The sequence below is a fragment of the Blennius ocellaris genome, assembly GCF_963422515.1.
Source record: "Blennius ocellaris genome assembly, chromosome: 18".
In the NCBI taxonomy this organism is placed as follows: domain Eukaryota; kingdom Metazoa; phylum Chordata; class Actinopteri; order Blenniiformes; family Blenniidae; genus Blennius; species Blennius ocellaris.
Window position 1 is genome coordinate 11,361,835 of NC_137667.1, and position 14,162 is coordinate 11,375,996.

General features: G+C 41.2%; 3 protein-coding genes across 3 annotated transcripts; all 3 read left to right on the forward strand.

Annotated features, from left to right (window-relative positions):
- On the forward strand, nt 1-4,204 carry actc1a (actin alpha cardiac muscle 1a). Its single transcript, XM_080514400.1, has 8 exons — nt 1-34; nt 1,544-1,697; nt 1,803-1,931; nt 2,023-2,218; nt 2,307-2,468; nt 3,347-3,538; nt 3,636-3,817; nt 3,922-4,204. The coding sequence occupies exons 2-8, from the start codon at nt 1,569-1,571 to the stop codon at nt 4,063-4,065; spliced, it is 1,134 nt and encodes a 377-aa protein (XP_080370526.1). The 5' UTR covers nt 1-34; nt 1,544-1,568; the 3' UTR covers nt 4,066-4,204.
- Nucleotides 4,205-8,722: 4,518 nt separating this feature from the next.
- Nucleotides 8,723-11,669, forward strand: scg5 (secretogranin V; the record flags this gene model as incomplete). Its single annotated transcript, XM_080514033.1, has 5 exons — nt 8,723-8,948; nt 9,770-9,919; nt 10,079-10,191; nt 11,266-11,319; nt 11,541-11,669. 5 exons carry the CDS (start codon nt 8,723-8,725, stop codon nt 11,667-11,669), a joined length of 672 nt encoding a protein of 223 aa, XP_080370159.1.
- Nucleotides 11,670-13,073: 1,404 nt separating this feature from the next.
- Nucleotides 13,074-14,005, forward strand: grem1a (gremlin 1a, DAN family BMP antagonist; the record flags this gene model as incomplete). The annotated part of the gene is made up of 1 exon (XM_080514034.1): nt 13,074-14,005. The coding sequence occupies one exon, from the start codon at nt 13,074-13,076 to the stop codon at nt 13,605-13,607; it is 534 nt and encodes a 177-aa protein (XP_080370160.1). The 3' UTR covers nt 13,608-14,005.
- Between the last annotated feature and the right edge of the window lie 157 nt (nt 14,006-14,162).

A 14,162-nucleotide genomic window follows, 5' to 3' on the forward strand; every position in this document is an offset into this window, starting at 1 on the left:
CCAGTGGAAACTCCAGTCTTGTCATTACAACTTGGTGAGTCCCACACATCATTGCATCATCTTTGCTGGGTTTTCAACTGTTGCTTTTAGTAGCATTGGAGTTTGTCCACAGTGAATGTGTGAATGTGGCTGCTGGAGGAGATTTCACTGCAACAACATGGATTTTACAGTAGTTTTTACATTTTGGGAGTGGACTCTGTTTCTCGCTTATAGATAATCATGCATTTTTGAATTAAAATTTTTTTTTTTTTTTAAATAATGTGAACAGATAAAGATAATTTTGGTGGCATTCGGAGGCAACAGTTCAGAGGTAAAACACAACTGACAGGTTTATGCATTCTTGAAAGACTCAGGATGTAGGACAAGGATGCCTGCTGGGTACCGGTAGTTGACGAGATCAGACACCATCTCACGATGTAAAGGGTGTAAAGTTTATCATTTACTGGATGTAGAAGAAAAATGGGCTAATTGGACACTAAAAGACAACAGACAAATAAAAGTTTGCTCTTGATCCAAAATCTGAAGTTTACAAGTTTAGCTGTAGAAGCTGAGATTAATGAAATTCAAAGATACTACAGTAGTTGTTTAATACTTAAAGGAAGTGCTGAAATAAGGATCTAATGCACATTAAATAGATGTTTGAAATGTCTGCACTATTAAAAGCTATGTAATTTTTTTTAGATTACATGCTGTGTTACCAGTTTATAGTTGTTTATTCAAAAAGTTTTAAATGTGCATTTTAATAAATTTTTTTAATTAAGTAATGAATAAAAGATTGTTGGGCTAATGTATTGCGGTCGACCGGCAAACATCCGAATCTGTAGCTGATGAAAAGATTACCTTGTAATAATTCTATTTCACTTGTTTAGAGTGGTGATGGGAATTCACCCTGTTACTATTAGAACTGTTAAACCAAACCAACTAAAATTTCCCCTTTCTGACGGCGACTTTGAATGAGGAAACATCAGTGATTAGAAGAGATGCTCCCACTTTGGATGCAGTCTGAGGTCAGAGATCCTCGAACGATCTGGGCACCTGGTCTGTCTCCAAACAGAGGGGTCCACTATGTGGCGACAGCTGAGAGGGGAGCCAGGCGGCCACTGCCGCTTGTCAAAAGACACACCGCCTCAGCTGTTAACTGGCTGTGGCTTAATGATGAGATACAGAGGAGGGTTTGTGGGGTCATGTATGGGTGACAACAGTCTCAAGGCTGAAAATAGATCTATGAGTGTGTGTGTCTGGGGGGGGGGGGGGTCTTGGGCCATGTCCTGTTTTGGCTTTCAGGCAGCTGTAGGACTCATGGAGGAGATTAGAGCTTTCTGAGCTGGTGTCATGCTGGAATTAGAGTGACATATTTTCTCAAAATTGCATTGTTTTGTTTATTTTAGATAAAGGATCTCCAATTTAGAATTTAATTGGAGATGATGTCCATTCAAACATAATTTTGGTCTAAATATTCAAATTTAATTTAAGTACCAGTTTTCCTTTTCTGTTCAGGATAAATCTAATATTCTGCTTGTATTTGATCCTCTTTGTCCTGTAGAAAGCCAGCACAGAACAGATTAAAGATGTGCGACGACGACGAGACCACCGCCCTGGTGTGCGACAACGGCTCTGGCCTGGTCAAGGCTGGGTTTGCTGGTGATGACGCTCCCCGTGCTGTCTTCCCATCCATTGTTGGACGCCCCCGTCACCAGGTCAGTGTAGCAAAATTCCCTGAAGCATGAGCTGTTATGTTGTCATAACAGAGCAAGTCTGTATTTTTTTTTTTTTACTGACATGTGATTTCCTCCCCCTCTCAGGGTGTGATGGTGGGTATGGGTCAGAAGGACAGCTACGTGGGAGATGAGGCCCAGAGCAAGAGGGGTATCTTGACTCTGAAGTACCCCATCGAGCATGGCATCATCACCAACTGGGACGACATGGAGAAGGTGAGAAGAAGAACTCTAAAGACACATTAATTAAATGTTCTCTCTTTCTATGTGATTTCTTTTTAAATAACTTTCTACTCTGACTTCATAGATCTGGCACCACACCTTCTACAATGAGCTCCGTGTGGCCCCAGAGGAGCACCCGACTCTGCTGACTGAGGCTCCCCTCAACCCGAAGGCCAACAGGGAGAAGATGACCCAGATTATGTTTGAGACCTTCAACGTCCCTGCCATGTATGTGGCTATTCAGGCTGTGCTGTCCCTGTACGCCTCCGGTCGTACCACCGGTGAGTCTCCAATGACACATCTAAACTTCAGCATTTGAACTTCATGTTCTCTGTGACGTCTTCTTAAAGCCGCTTTTGTTTCTCACAGGTATTGTGCTGGACTCTGGCGATGGTGTGACCCACAATGTGCCCATTTATGAGGGTTACGCTCTGCCCCATGCCATCATGCGTCTGGACCTGGCCGGTCGCGACCTGACTGACTACCTGATGAAGATCCTGACTGAGCGTGGCTATTCCTTCGTCACCACTGGTAAGAGGGCCTCTTAGAAGCAGAACAAGCTGCTTCAAGTTATTTAGATCTATTTGGAACAGAATTTGGATGTAGGCAAGCGAAGAAACTCAAATCGTTTCAGAAGTAGTGTTATGAAGTCTGTTCTTAGAAATCAAATCTTTTTTTTTGTTATTCCAACACATCAACAACTTGCACAAATGTAGTTCATAGTTGTGAATGTGAACCATAACTACTCAGCTAAGAATATAAAAGATAGCTTCAGAAATTATTCACACAAAAAACACATTTCATATTGAATAAACACATCTTGTTTGAGCAATCAAATTTTTTCAATAAAAATAAATGTATCCTCAGACCTTTATCATTTAATCAAAACAGCAACCTCTGCTTACTCTTTTATATTAGTCCCAATACCAATATCCTAAATCTGAAGCTTTAATTGTGAATTCCTTCAGAAATTTCGCTTACTATTAAAACCAAATAGTACCGAGCAAAAAATACATTATCATAGATAACTAATAATTTTGTGCAAGTTACTGAAATGAATAGTGCATATGATGCAAGTGACTTCTTTGAAACGTTTAAATAGTTACTGTTATCAGTCACCACAAATAAGCAGCTGATTTTTAAGAAAAATAACTCTGTGGTTGGTATAAAGATAGAACAGTTATTAGATTTATTGTGTTTAGCTGTGAACAGTTAAAAAAAAAAAGCTGAGAAACACAACAAAATATGCTTGTGAAGGAAAACTAAGCATGCACTGTCAAGAAGACGGAGGTTGTTTCGGATTATTGCGACTGGGTACATTACATTTCTCACAAATCGTTTGGTGTATCAGAGCTTTGCTGTAATGTGAGACCAGTTAGACTGAACTTAGATGTTTTCCTTCCTTCCAGCTGAACGTGAGATTGTGCGCGATATCAAGGAGAAGCTCTGTTACGTGGCACTGGACTTCGAGAATGAGATGGCGACGGCCGCCTCCTCCTCCTCCCTGGAGAAGAGCTACGAGCTGCCCGACGGTCAGGTCATCACCATTGGCAACGAGCGATTCCGCTGCCCCGAGACCCTCTTCCAGCCTTCCTTTATTGGTGAGGGAAACACTCAAGAGATCATTAATACTTCAATCTAGAGTAGTAACTAAAACTATATTAAGGCAAACTTTACTGATACACCTCACCCTCTCAGGTATGGAATCTGCCGGTATACATGAGACTGCATACAACAGCATCATGAAGTGTGACATTGACATCCGTAAGGACCTCTATGCCAACAATGTGCTGTCCGGCGGCACCACAATGTACCCTGGTATTGCTGACCGCATGCAGAAGGAGATCACTGCCCTGGCGCCCAGCACCATGAAGATCAAGGTGAGCCCCGCTGGTGACCTGAAGCTGATTATGACTAGAAAGTGATGATGTAGTTCAAACTCAATGTCAAACCAACCCTCACTCCTGCTCTCTCCTTCCTGCAGATCATCGCTCCCCCTGAGAGGAAATACTCTGTCTGGATCGGCGGCTCCATCCTGGCCTCCCTGTCCACCTTCCAGCAGATGTGGATCAGCAAGCAGGAGTACGATGAGGCTGGACCCTCCATCGTCCACAGAAAGTGCTTCTAAATCTCCAACCTGCACCAAAACAAATCCCCCAAAAACTTCTCAACACCAACCACACCAGCTTTCTTTCCATTTCTGTATTTCTACTGTGCCTTTTGCTGTATATACGTGTAATGTTGTAATAAAAATAGTTGCTTTTGAATCAGTATTTTGGAGAATTTTTATATATGGAACATTGTGTTAAAACTGCCATATTGTGTAAAGTATGTCGATTCATCGTATATTTGACCCAGTGCATTGAAGAAACATAAATTGATTAGGTAAAAAAAAACTAAATACCAAGTTAAATGCAGTTACCAAAGAAACTAAAGTATTATAGTTGAGAAGATTAAGCCAAAGTGTCATAGGTGAGAAAGTGTCATTTTCCCCAGGTTATGTGAACGCACCACTTCCCAGTCAGCGCTCACAGGTGAGATGGATGAGTCTAATAAGCCCCGCCAGTTTATTCACTCTGATTTTACCTACCGAGGAACATCCCTGTGTGCTTTTAATCTGAACGTAATTACGTTTTTCAATAAAATCATGACCATTTCAGACAGGAATATGATTCGCTTCCACCTTGAAGTACTTTATGGGATATCAGTGAAGAATTTTGAAAAGAAAAGTGACTGGATGTTACTGAGTGGTACAAAGATTTTCGGTGTTCCTCTGGAAAATGTGCCCCGGTGTTACATCCCTGAGTTTGGGCTTGTGCCATGGTAAGTGGATGCAACAAGGGGTCTTAATACTGCAGAATACATAAAAACAATGATAGACTTTAAATGATCTGTTTTGCAGCTTTTTGGTAGACGCTAGCTCTTTCCTCCTGGAGTGTGCTGGAACTGTGGGTCTCTTCAGAAAATCAGGCTCTCTTCCCCGCATTAAGACCCTCAGGGTAAGAACATCCGAATACTGTCAGACTTTGGGTGTGGTCAGTTTGAGAATAAAATTCTGTGGTACCTCACTCTGGCAACGTTTGTCCATCTGTGGACTTCATTGCACAAGTTGCAAAGGCCGGACTAGTCTACGCTAACTGTTCTCTGTAAATCAGCATTCCCTTGTATATGGGTCCACACTTTGCCTCTGGCTCTAGTGCATTAATTTTCTTTTTTCTTTTCAAAGTAATCATAACTCATTGAAGTTTCAACCAGTTTTGTTTGTGAGAAAACATGCAGGATTTTCTACATACAATAAAAGTTAAGTGACTTTGAGATAGTAAGAGTATACTGGTTGTGCTGGCTGTTGAGGTTATAACTTCACTTTTAAATGCACATTGTGCACCCAGTGCACAATGTGCATTTAAAAGTGAAGTCCATTGGGAACCAGTTTGGGCTTCAATGTTTTGTTTAAAGACACTTTGACAGACTGGAGATCAAATATGCAACTTCCTGATTGAAAAGCGACTTGCTCTACCAGCCGCCCAGCCTGCATTTTCATGTTGTCACCCAGAACACAAATACAGTCTACTTGGTGCTATTATGAAATTTAAGGAGAAAATGTTTAGTTTTTTGCTATTCTGGATGCCCTGGATTGTGGTCTAATTGATGTATGTTGCACTTGATAAGTTTTTCTAATTCTATCCATTTTCATACTAACTTTATCATGCAGAAATCATGCAATCCCTGCCTCTCTCTCTTCAGGACAAGCTGAATCGTGGGGAAGTCTGTCTGTCCACAGCTCTGCCCTACGACGTGGCCACTGCTGTTAAACAGTTTTGCAGGGAGCTGCCAGAGCCGCTGTTTCCCAGCGAGATGCACGCTGCCCTGCTGGAGGCTCAGGCCCTGTCCAACCTGCAGGACAGGACGTCTGCGCTGCAGATGCTGTCCTGTCTGCTTCCGGCCAGTAGCGCCTCCTGTCTGCACTACTTGTTCGACTTCCTCAACAAAGTGTCTCAGAGGTAGATATTATTCAGCATTTTTGTTCCCAGTACTTAAATTATTTTTCTTTTTTCTTTTTTAGAATGTAATGATCCCATGTATTTCTCTGACAGATGTGCTGAGAACTTGATGACGGGCTCCAATCTGTCCATGATTTTCACTCCCTGTCTTTTGCCGCCTCCAAACAAGACAGAAATGTCAGAGGGACGCCTTGAACTCAGAGTCCACATCTTGCGCACCTTCATTGAGAGTCCCTCTCTGTTTGGTCGGTAAAGCCGATTCTCTTGCTTTGGCACTGTCTCGCAAAGCGCCGTGTTTTAACAGCTGCCGTGGTCTGACCGTTTTAGCCATGATTCCCAAAATCGTGAAGGACAATATGGAGCATCTGAAGTTGAACTATCCGGAAGACTCTCGCTTCGTAAGAGGAAACAGAAAGAGGCACACTTTCAAAGGTACGCTGACACCAGAGGTTGCGATGTGAATCACAGCTGTGCAACAACCAATTAGTATGTTGTTTGTTGAATGCATGCAGTCATACGTGCTGTGAAGACGGTGTCCTGGATTCACTGGAGGTCAAAGATCAAGAGTCCCGAGCTGAAGGCGGGCCGGGAGTCTGCATCAGGAGACAGACCCACGCTGAGGAGAAGCCTGGGCCTGGAGACTTTTCCGAACGTCAAGCTGTTCAGGATGAGCACACATAATGCAGGTGAATAGACTGTCAATAAGTGAATGGATAATAATGTTACTTGGTGCAGAATGTAACAAAATAAACTTCTTTCCTGATCAAGGTTTGAGTTCTGCCACAGCTTTGTTAGAAGGTTCAAGTCCTGACAAAAAGCCTGGTAAGATGCCCCATGAGAGACTGAAGAGGTAAATTATTAACACAAGTTTAAATTTCACAAGATGGAGGGACTCAGGTCTTCAGCAGAAAATCACATTTTAGTGCATTACAGTCTTTTCGCTTGTACATTTCAGTATCTCAGTAGAAATGTTTATCATTATATCATATGTGTATTTTCACAGGTTTTCCAGAGGACAGACTACAGAGACATCTCCTGTGCTTGCTACAGTGGGAATACTCCCACGATGGCGTCGTCGCATATCATTATAAAGTTTTGGATTCCCAATAAGGCAGATTTTCTTTTGCCAACAGAGCATTTGCATATAGCTCTACCTGTTTTTAATAATTTTATATTTTAATAAATTACTGCTCTTGTATGGATTGCCTTTGTTAGCCAAACTCCATTCACAAAATAAATGAATCTTGGTGTATCCCTAGAATTTAGGCAGATTCAAAGCATATGAATGACAATGTTTGGATTTGAAGACCTCGTTAAAGAATAATATTCGGAGGTTCATGATGTATTTCTTTGAAGTGGCAAAGTTTACAATCGTACTTATAAATGCTTTAAATTTGGTTTTGCCTTGGAAAAACCTTTGTGATTTGCATCATTTGGTGTCTTGAACATTGAGACTAAATAGTTGGAGGAGCAATAATACCTAAAAACACACCGCCTTTGTTAGTTTCATGCAGAATGGATATAAACTGGCACAAATCAAGTAACAAATTTGTCATGTGTATGGCAAGAAGAACAAAGTGGTGCTGCCAGTGTTTGTCAAATACCAACTTAAAATCTTTTTTTTTTAATGCTTCAGAAGCTTTTTTTATATACAAGTTAGAAGCTTGAAAGAGATGAGCTTTCCCTTTTTAAACTATTAATAAAAGCAACCAAAACATGTGTAATGATGCTTTGGTGACGTGTAATCCTTGCATTTAATCTCCTACCTTTTTAAAATATATCCAGTTTTAATCTATTGCAGGATCAAGGGACAAAAAACTGATATGGTACTTTGCACACTGATTTTACAGATGCATCTCAAGGCACAAATACAATGGAAACTTTTGAACTGCAAAACGGTTTCCTTTATTCTAAAACCGAGACTTTGATTATTCCAATTTAAATGTTTTCATTTGTTTTCATTTCACTGCTGCTCTGAGACGCACCTGGGCGTTCGTGTGTGCATGCAGTTGGACACGTGGCACTCTTCATTTACCAATGACAAGGCCGGATTTCGGTTTCCTAGCAACTTCATCCTGACTTGTGAAGCGAGGCGAGTCTCATCCTTGAGCTCAGGTTGCGTAACGACCACCGGAAATTAAACACTTTCCTTCATAATAAAAACAACACGTTTGGCCAAATTACTGCAAACCAGAAACCGCATTAAAATGATGCTTTATAGATTTTAATTAGATTATTCAATATTAAAATTTGGTATAAAACGTGACCTTAACCTCGTTTTCAGCCTGCTTTTGCTAAAGATTATTTTAGTCTGGAAAGCGGATATTTGTTATCTCCAAAGAGCGTCTGTGGTCTGCAGGTCCCCCCTACAGTGCTGAAAAGGTAAGATGGAATTACCCAAGAAATGCTATTTTTTTAATAGATTTAACGCCTATCAAGCATTGGTGTCACGTTCCCGGTCTACTAAACATGATTGCAAGTAGATGTTATCCTAAATAAACCATTTTGTCGTCGCTGTGTGCTATTTATAGGCCATTCTCCTCCGCCTGAATGGCTCTGTTTACAGAGTAAAGTGGCGCACTAAAGCTGTAATCCATTTCGTGGACAACAGCCTGTATTTCTTGGTTTATTTGGAGCACAATGGCCTCTATTGCGGCCACACTGTTCAGACATTCTGGATCTTTGTTATCTGATGGAGCTGCCAGGTGGCCAGGAGGGATCGTGTCGCGGTGTTTGTAGATCATTACGCGCACTCCATCCTCCGTCTTTATTTTCTCCGCGCAGATGAGAGAAATGGGCTCGGCGGTGCGCTTGTCTCTGCTCGGCCTCCTGCTGTGCCTGCAGCTCGGCCGGGCCCCGGCCCGGAGCCCCCGCACCGTGGATCAGGTGTCGGAGGCCGACATCCAGCGTCTCCTGCACGGCGTCATGGAGCAGCTGGGCATCGCTCGGCCCCGGGTGGAGTATCCCGCACACCAGGCCACCAATATTGTGGGGCCCCAAAGCATACAGGGTATTTGATATAAAATGCAATGTTTATATCTAAGTTTTTTGTCAGTATTTTTTAATGCATTCGCTGCCCAACATCCGCTATATTTCCAAAATGATTACTATTTCGATCTGGATATTTACATGTGTATTTGACCACGTAATGTTGATATAACCGATTCATTTTTTTAAGAAGAAAGTGTAAGTTATTATATTCACGGTCAGTATATGACCTGATATCCTACTTTGAGAAATTTAATTTACTTTGATTTATTCACAGAAATGTTATGCTTATTTCAGTTCATGATGTGGCCTGGAGATGGTGCTCGACTGCTCTTTTGCCTTTTCTCAAGTGCCTTTTTTGCAGTAGCGTTCTTAAGTTTTGCTTGTGTTTATTTAAATAACATTTTGGTATGAATCCTCAATAAGTATAAAAGAAATACATACCACTTGATTACAGCAGACTACATATGGCACGTTTAATAATCTACTTCATGCCTTCACCTTAAAAACAATTCTTTGAATATTACACTCTTGCGTGGTTATTTAAAGATATGAATAAAAAATGCATAAAAAATGCTCCTCTGTCTTTACAATGGACAAAATTGACCCTTTTTTCTGCTTGAGCACAGTAGAGGGCGACAGGGTGAATTTCCTCAAAATGAAGTTGCATCGAAGTAAAATACATTTAATTTCACACTACAAAATGGACACATGCTTGAACCAATAGATCTGATCTATTGCACCGTGGAAAAAAATCACAAACCAAAACGTTTTGTTTATTATTGCTTTTCTGGGTCGTGCAGGTGTTTTGTAGTAAATGCAGTATTGCTTTCCTCCCACCAGGTGGTGCTCATGAGGGGCTGCAGCACCTCGGTCCATATGGAAACATCCCAAACATTGTGGCTGAGCTGACAGGAGACAATGTTCCCAAAGACTACAGTGACGATCACGGGTACCCAGACCCCCCGAACCCCTGTCCTCTGGGCAAGACGGGTACAAATTCTTCCTCTAATTCATAATTTTAGTCCATATGCAAAACCAGCAAAATAAATGACTTGAAATAAACATTTTGGTGGAATTAAATCATAAGTGCGTTTCCGGGTGTGCTTGTTTTGTTTCTCCAAAAGTGACCTCTGTCTGTTCTCCTCGCAGCAGCAGACGGCTGTTTGGAAAACGCTCCCGACACTGCTGAGTTCAGCAGAGAGTTTCAAAAACACCAGCATCTGTTCGACCCAGAGCACGACTATCCAGCCCTGGCAAAGTGGGTCAGTAACCAGTTCCACTGCACTGCTGCAAATGTTAATAATATCCGCCATCTGGATATATGTAAATATGTTTTAGTTTGAGGTTTGAAGCTAAAAGGATCGGGTTAAAGTTCTGTGCAACATTCTTTAGGTAAAAATATGAATATTACATTGGATAAAGGCCAGTGTGTTACTTCAAGTCTATGTCTATCCATGTTATATACCACTTAATCCCTGTTGGAGCTTTAGTAAAACTACTTGCATTTTTTCTAAAACTCAAGCAGTAATACAGATACTTTTTTATAAACGTTGGAACATGAATTATAGATTTTTTTCTTCTTTTTCCAAACTGGCTCTCTCAGCTTACTGTCTGTGGTTCAGGCTCTCTATTATACTTCCAATCATTGGTTGTTGAGATTGTAAGAAGTAATAAGCTATAACAAGTTTGGGAGCATGTGAAGTAAAGATTTTTGTGTTAATAGTGCAATTTCATGAGTAAAATCATGAGAAAAACAAATACGCGGATAAAGTACAGATATCAGAAAATCAACTTAGTGACAGTAATAAAGGAGTTATTGAATTGGAGTCACCAGTTACCCTAACATGCTGTTGGAGGGAAACATAAGTATGTGGAGCAAACTCAAGCAGGCACAGAATGACAAATCCAGGTCAGATTATTTTGCAGAAAGAGTGCTAACCATTGCAGATCCATGCACAAGGATAATCTATGCTTTAAGTTAGAATTCAGTCCATATGAGTACAATTATTGTATTAGGTGCTCTTCTGGCAGATGCTTTAGTGCACCTGTAACCTGTATAATAAAATAAACTAACCTTGCAAGAATAGAATCTGGTAAATCAAACCATTCAAAGGCATGAAAAATGCTATCATTTTCACATTTTTTATGTTCTTCTTTTATCAATTGGTCGCCCCCCCCCCCCCCTTAGATTGTTTGCATTTCTGACATGAGGAGGACTTTTCATTACTTGAAAATTACACTCAGCCAATTTGTTGACTGTAATTTATGAACAAAGGGCGAAGCGTTGGAACAAGTATTTTACATGATTGCATGTCTATTTCTGCTTCTCTCTTCAGAACAAAGAGCGTTTGTACCAGAAACTGAAGGGAGGACCAAAGAGAAGAAAAAGGGTATAATGTTTCTCAGTTGTCTTTTGCCTTTTCCTGTGAGGGAGTTGTTGTTTTTTTGCGAACCCACAATAGCAGTATTGAGATTAACCCTTGATTTATTTTCTGTACAAACTAAGTATCACAGTATCCGACTTTTTTCATCCCTGTTTATTCAGATGTTAGTCATTTTTGTGCTCATTTGCAGCATATCGACGCCAGTGTTTTCATGTCTCTCCCTGCAGAGCGTCAATCCATATTTGACGGGCCAGCGGCTGGACAATGTCGTCGCTAAGAAATCTGTTCCTCACTTCTCTGAGGAAGACGAGGAGGAAGCACCTACTGTCCCTGCTGCAAGCAAATCTTCAGCCTAAACTCCAGCAGCAAACACTGAAATATTAAAGTACACACTAAGAAAAAAAAGTTTTTAACACTGCAGATTTAGGCATTTTGGTATCAGTGGGACTGTGACCTCAGCATCTTGCATGTTTTACTGTATTGCAGCACACTGGTAACCCAGATCTCAGTCACTAATTAGACACGACTTACTGTGTTCACTCTTGCTGTGTTTTTATTTTTCATATATATAATGAGTTAAAAAAAATTTGAGGGGCAAATTTAAGTTAAAGGCATGAAACCTAACTAAAAATGTGTTGCTACTTATTTCTCATCCTCAGAACACTAGAATTGTCTATTTTTACAGAAGTCGTCACAGTAATTCATCACAACTTCAGTGGACTTGGTTGGTTTTTATGCCAGCGGCCCTTCCTGCCACCACCGGGACTCGAACTTGGCTCCCCCATGTCAGGACTTTACATGATGCCATCAATATGTAAACATTTTTAATGGAGTTGTGACTGTTGTACTGTCAGTATTCATGGAGAAGATAAGATCTAGCCTAATTTCTTTGTTGGGTTTTCCAATTTAAATTAAAATACAGTCTAACTGCCTGAGATTCCACATTTGAACCAAAAATACTAGAATATATGGTGTTAAATACTTGGTTGTGTACAGTATATCTACAGGTGTTATATTTGGAAGAGGTTGTATAAAGACAGGATCTGAAAGAATGTTAACAGTTATGATTCACAACCGTACAGAGAATTGTTTACTCACATTTTGATTTTTGTCTGTTACAATATACAAATCACACGTGTCTTGAAGCCGAAGTTTGATTCTATTCATATTTCATAAAGCTGTTGCAAATATAAAATGTCGTCCTACTTGACTGTAGCATGGCAGATGTAGTGCAACTTTTTCTCACTAGTATCTGTTCACTGTGCTGCAGTGATTATGAGTGTGCTCAGGATGCAGTGCTTATCTTGAGTCTCATCATCCTGTCAGAGATGTTTGTGTTCTGTTTTTGTTCTGTAAAGTAAAATAAACGATTTATCTGCATTGATAAAGTTTGGAGGAGGTTTTTTTCCCCCCCATCTTTCTTTTTCCGACAGACATAAGAAGTGAGGTTCAAGATTTTGGGGGCGTGTTTTACAAAAACTCAGACAGTTTGGAAAACCCCTCATTGAGTGGTTCATAAAGCCACAACCAAAGACTCAAGGGGCTCAGAGGAAACGTATCTGTCTGGTTGGATTAAGTAATTTTGTTGGAAGATTTAAGAAAAAATAATAATCAGGTAACATAATTTATCGCAAATTGCTTTCTATTTTTGTGCAAAAACTATATATACACACATGTATTTTGTGTCTAATATGCGCGTAATTGCTGTGCGTAAAATGGATCACTCACATCCTGCTTCTTTTCCCCTTCCAGCTCCAACAATGCGTCCAATATGGATATTTTCACAAGTCGTGGTTTTGCTGCTGAACGAGCTGACCTGTATGGACACTGGAGCTTTCCAGAGCGCTTTCCCTCACCCCAACAAATACAACCCCAACGACTCGGAGCGCTGCCTCCAGCCGCCCATCAGCGGACTCATTTCCCGAGGGACGGGTCCCGTCACGTCCACGGACGAGGTGCTGGAGTCCAGCCAGGAGGCGCTGCACGTGACGGAGCGTCGCTACCTGCGGCTGGACTGGTGCAAGACGCAGCCGCTGAAGCAGACGATCCACGAGGAGGGCTGCCTGAGCCGCACCATCATCAACCGCTTCTGCTACGGACAGTGCAACTCCTTCTACATCCCGAGGCACGTGTACCAGGACGGGAGCGCCTTCCAGTCCTGCTCCGCCTGTAAACCCAAAACGTTCAGCACCGTCACCTACACCCTCTTCTGCCCGGGACAGACGCCCAGCACGAGGAGGAAGCGGATCCAGCGCGTGAAGCAGTGCCGGTGCACCACTATAGATGCGGATTAGGCCCAAAGTTGGACTTGATTTTGGGGATTTTGTCTTCCACGGAGACTCGGACTCCAAAGGGGAAACGACACAACGGAAAAAAAAAAAAGGAACGAGAGTAGACTTTCAGCAACTTTCCTTAAGCTTTTTTCTTCAAGTAATAAAACAGATGTCAATGATCAGTTTGTGTTGAAATATCCAGTGGTAACTCATTTTGGATGCACATTCCAAAAGCCGTGCAAAAAGAACTGTTCACTGAGTACCAGTGAAATGCATTGTAAAAAATATTGTGCAGACACACAGGCTGACAGATCATGTGCTTCAAAGATTGTCTTGTTTCCACTGTGTGGGATGAAGCTCAAGGCTTAGGTGATTTTAACGTTGTTGTTTTTTTTCTCGTGCTCTTTTTTTGCAACCTGCACTGCTAAATGCCACGTGACTTTATGACTGTGTATAATTTGTGTAAGATTTTTGTCTCATAAAGTGGCTTGTAAATAAAACAGCATTCAGTCATTTAAGTCTGTGTGATCTAATCCGTGATTTTATTTGTGGAAAACACACGCGCGCGCACACACA

Excerpts from the sequence above, each read along its gene's own strand:
- actc1a (XM_080514400.1), top strand. The coding sequence starts at position 1,569 with ATGTGCGACGACGACGAGACCACCGCCCTGGTGTGCGACAACGGCTCT. Across the intron at positions 1,932-2,022 it reads ACTGGGACGACATGGAGAAG|ATCTGGCACCACACCTTCTA; the intron begins GTGAGAAGAAGA and ends CTGACTTCATAG. Across the intron at positions 3,818-3,921 it reads CCAGCACCATGAAGATCAAG|ATCATCGCTCCCCCTGAGAG; the intron begins GTGAGCCCCGCT and ends TCCTTCCTGCAG.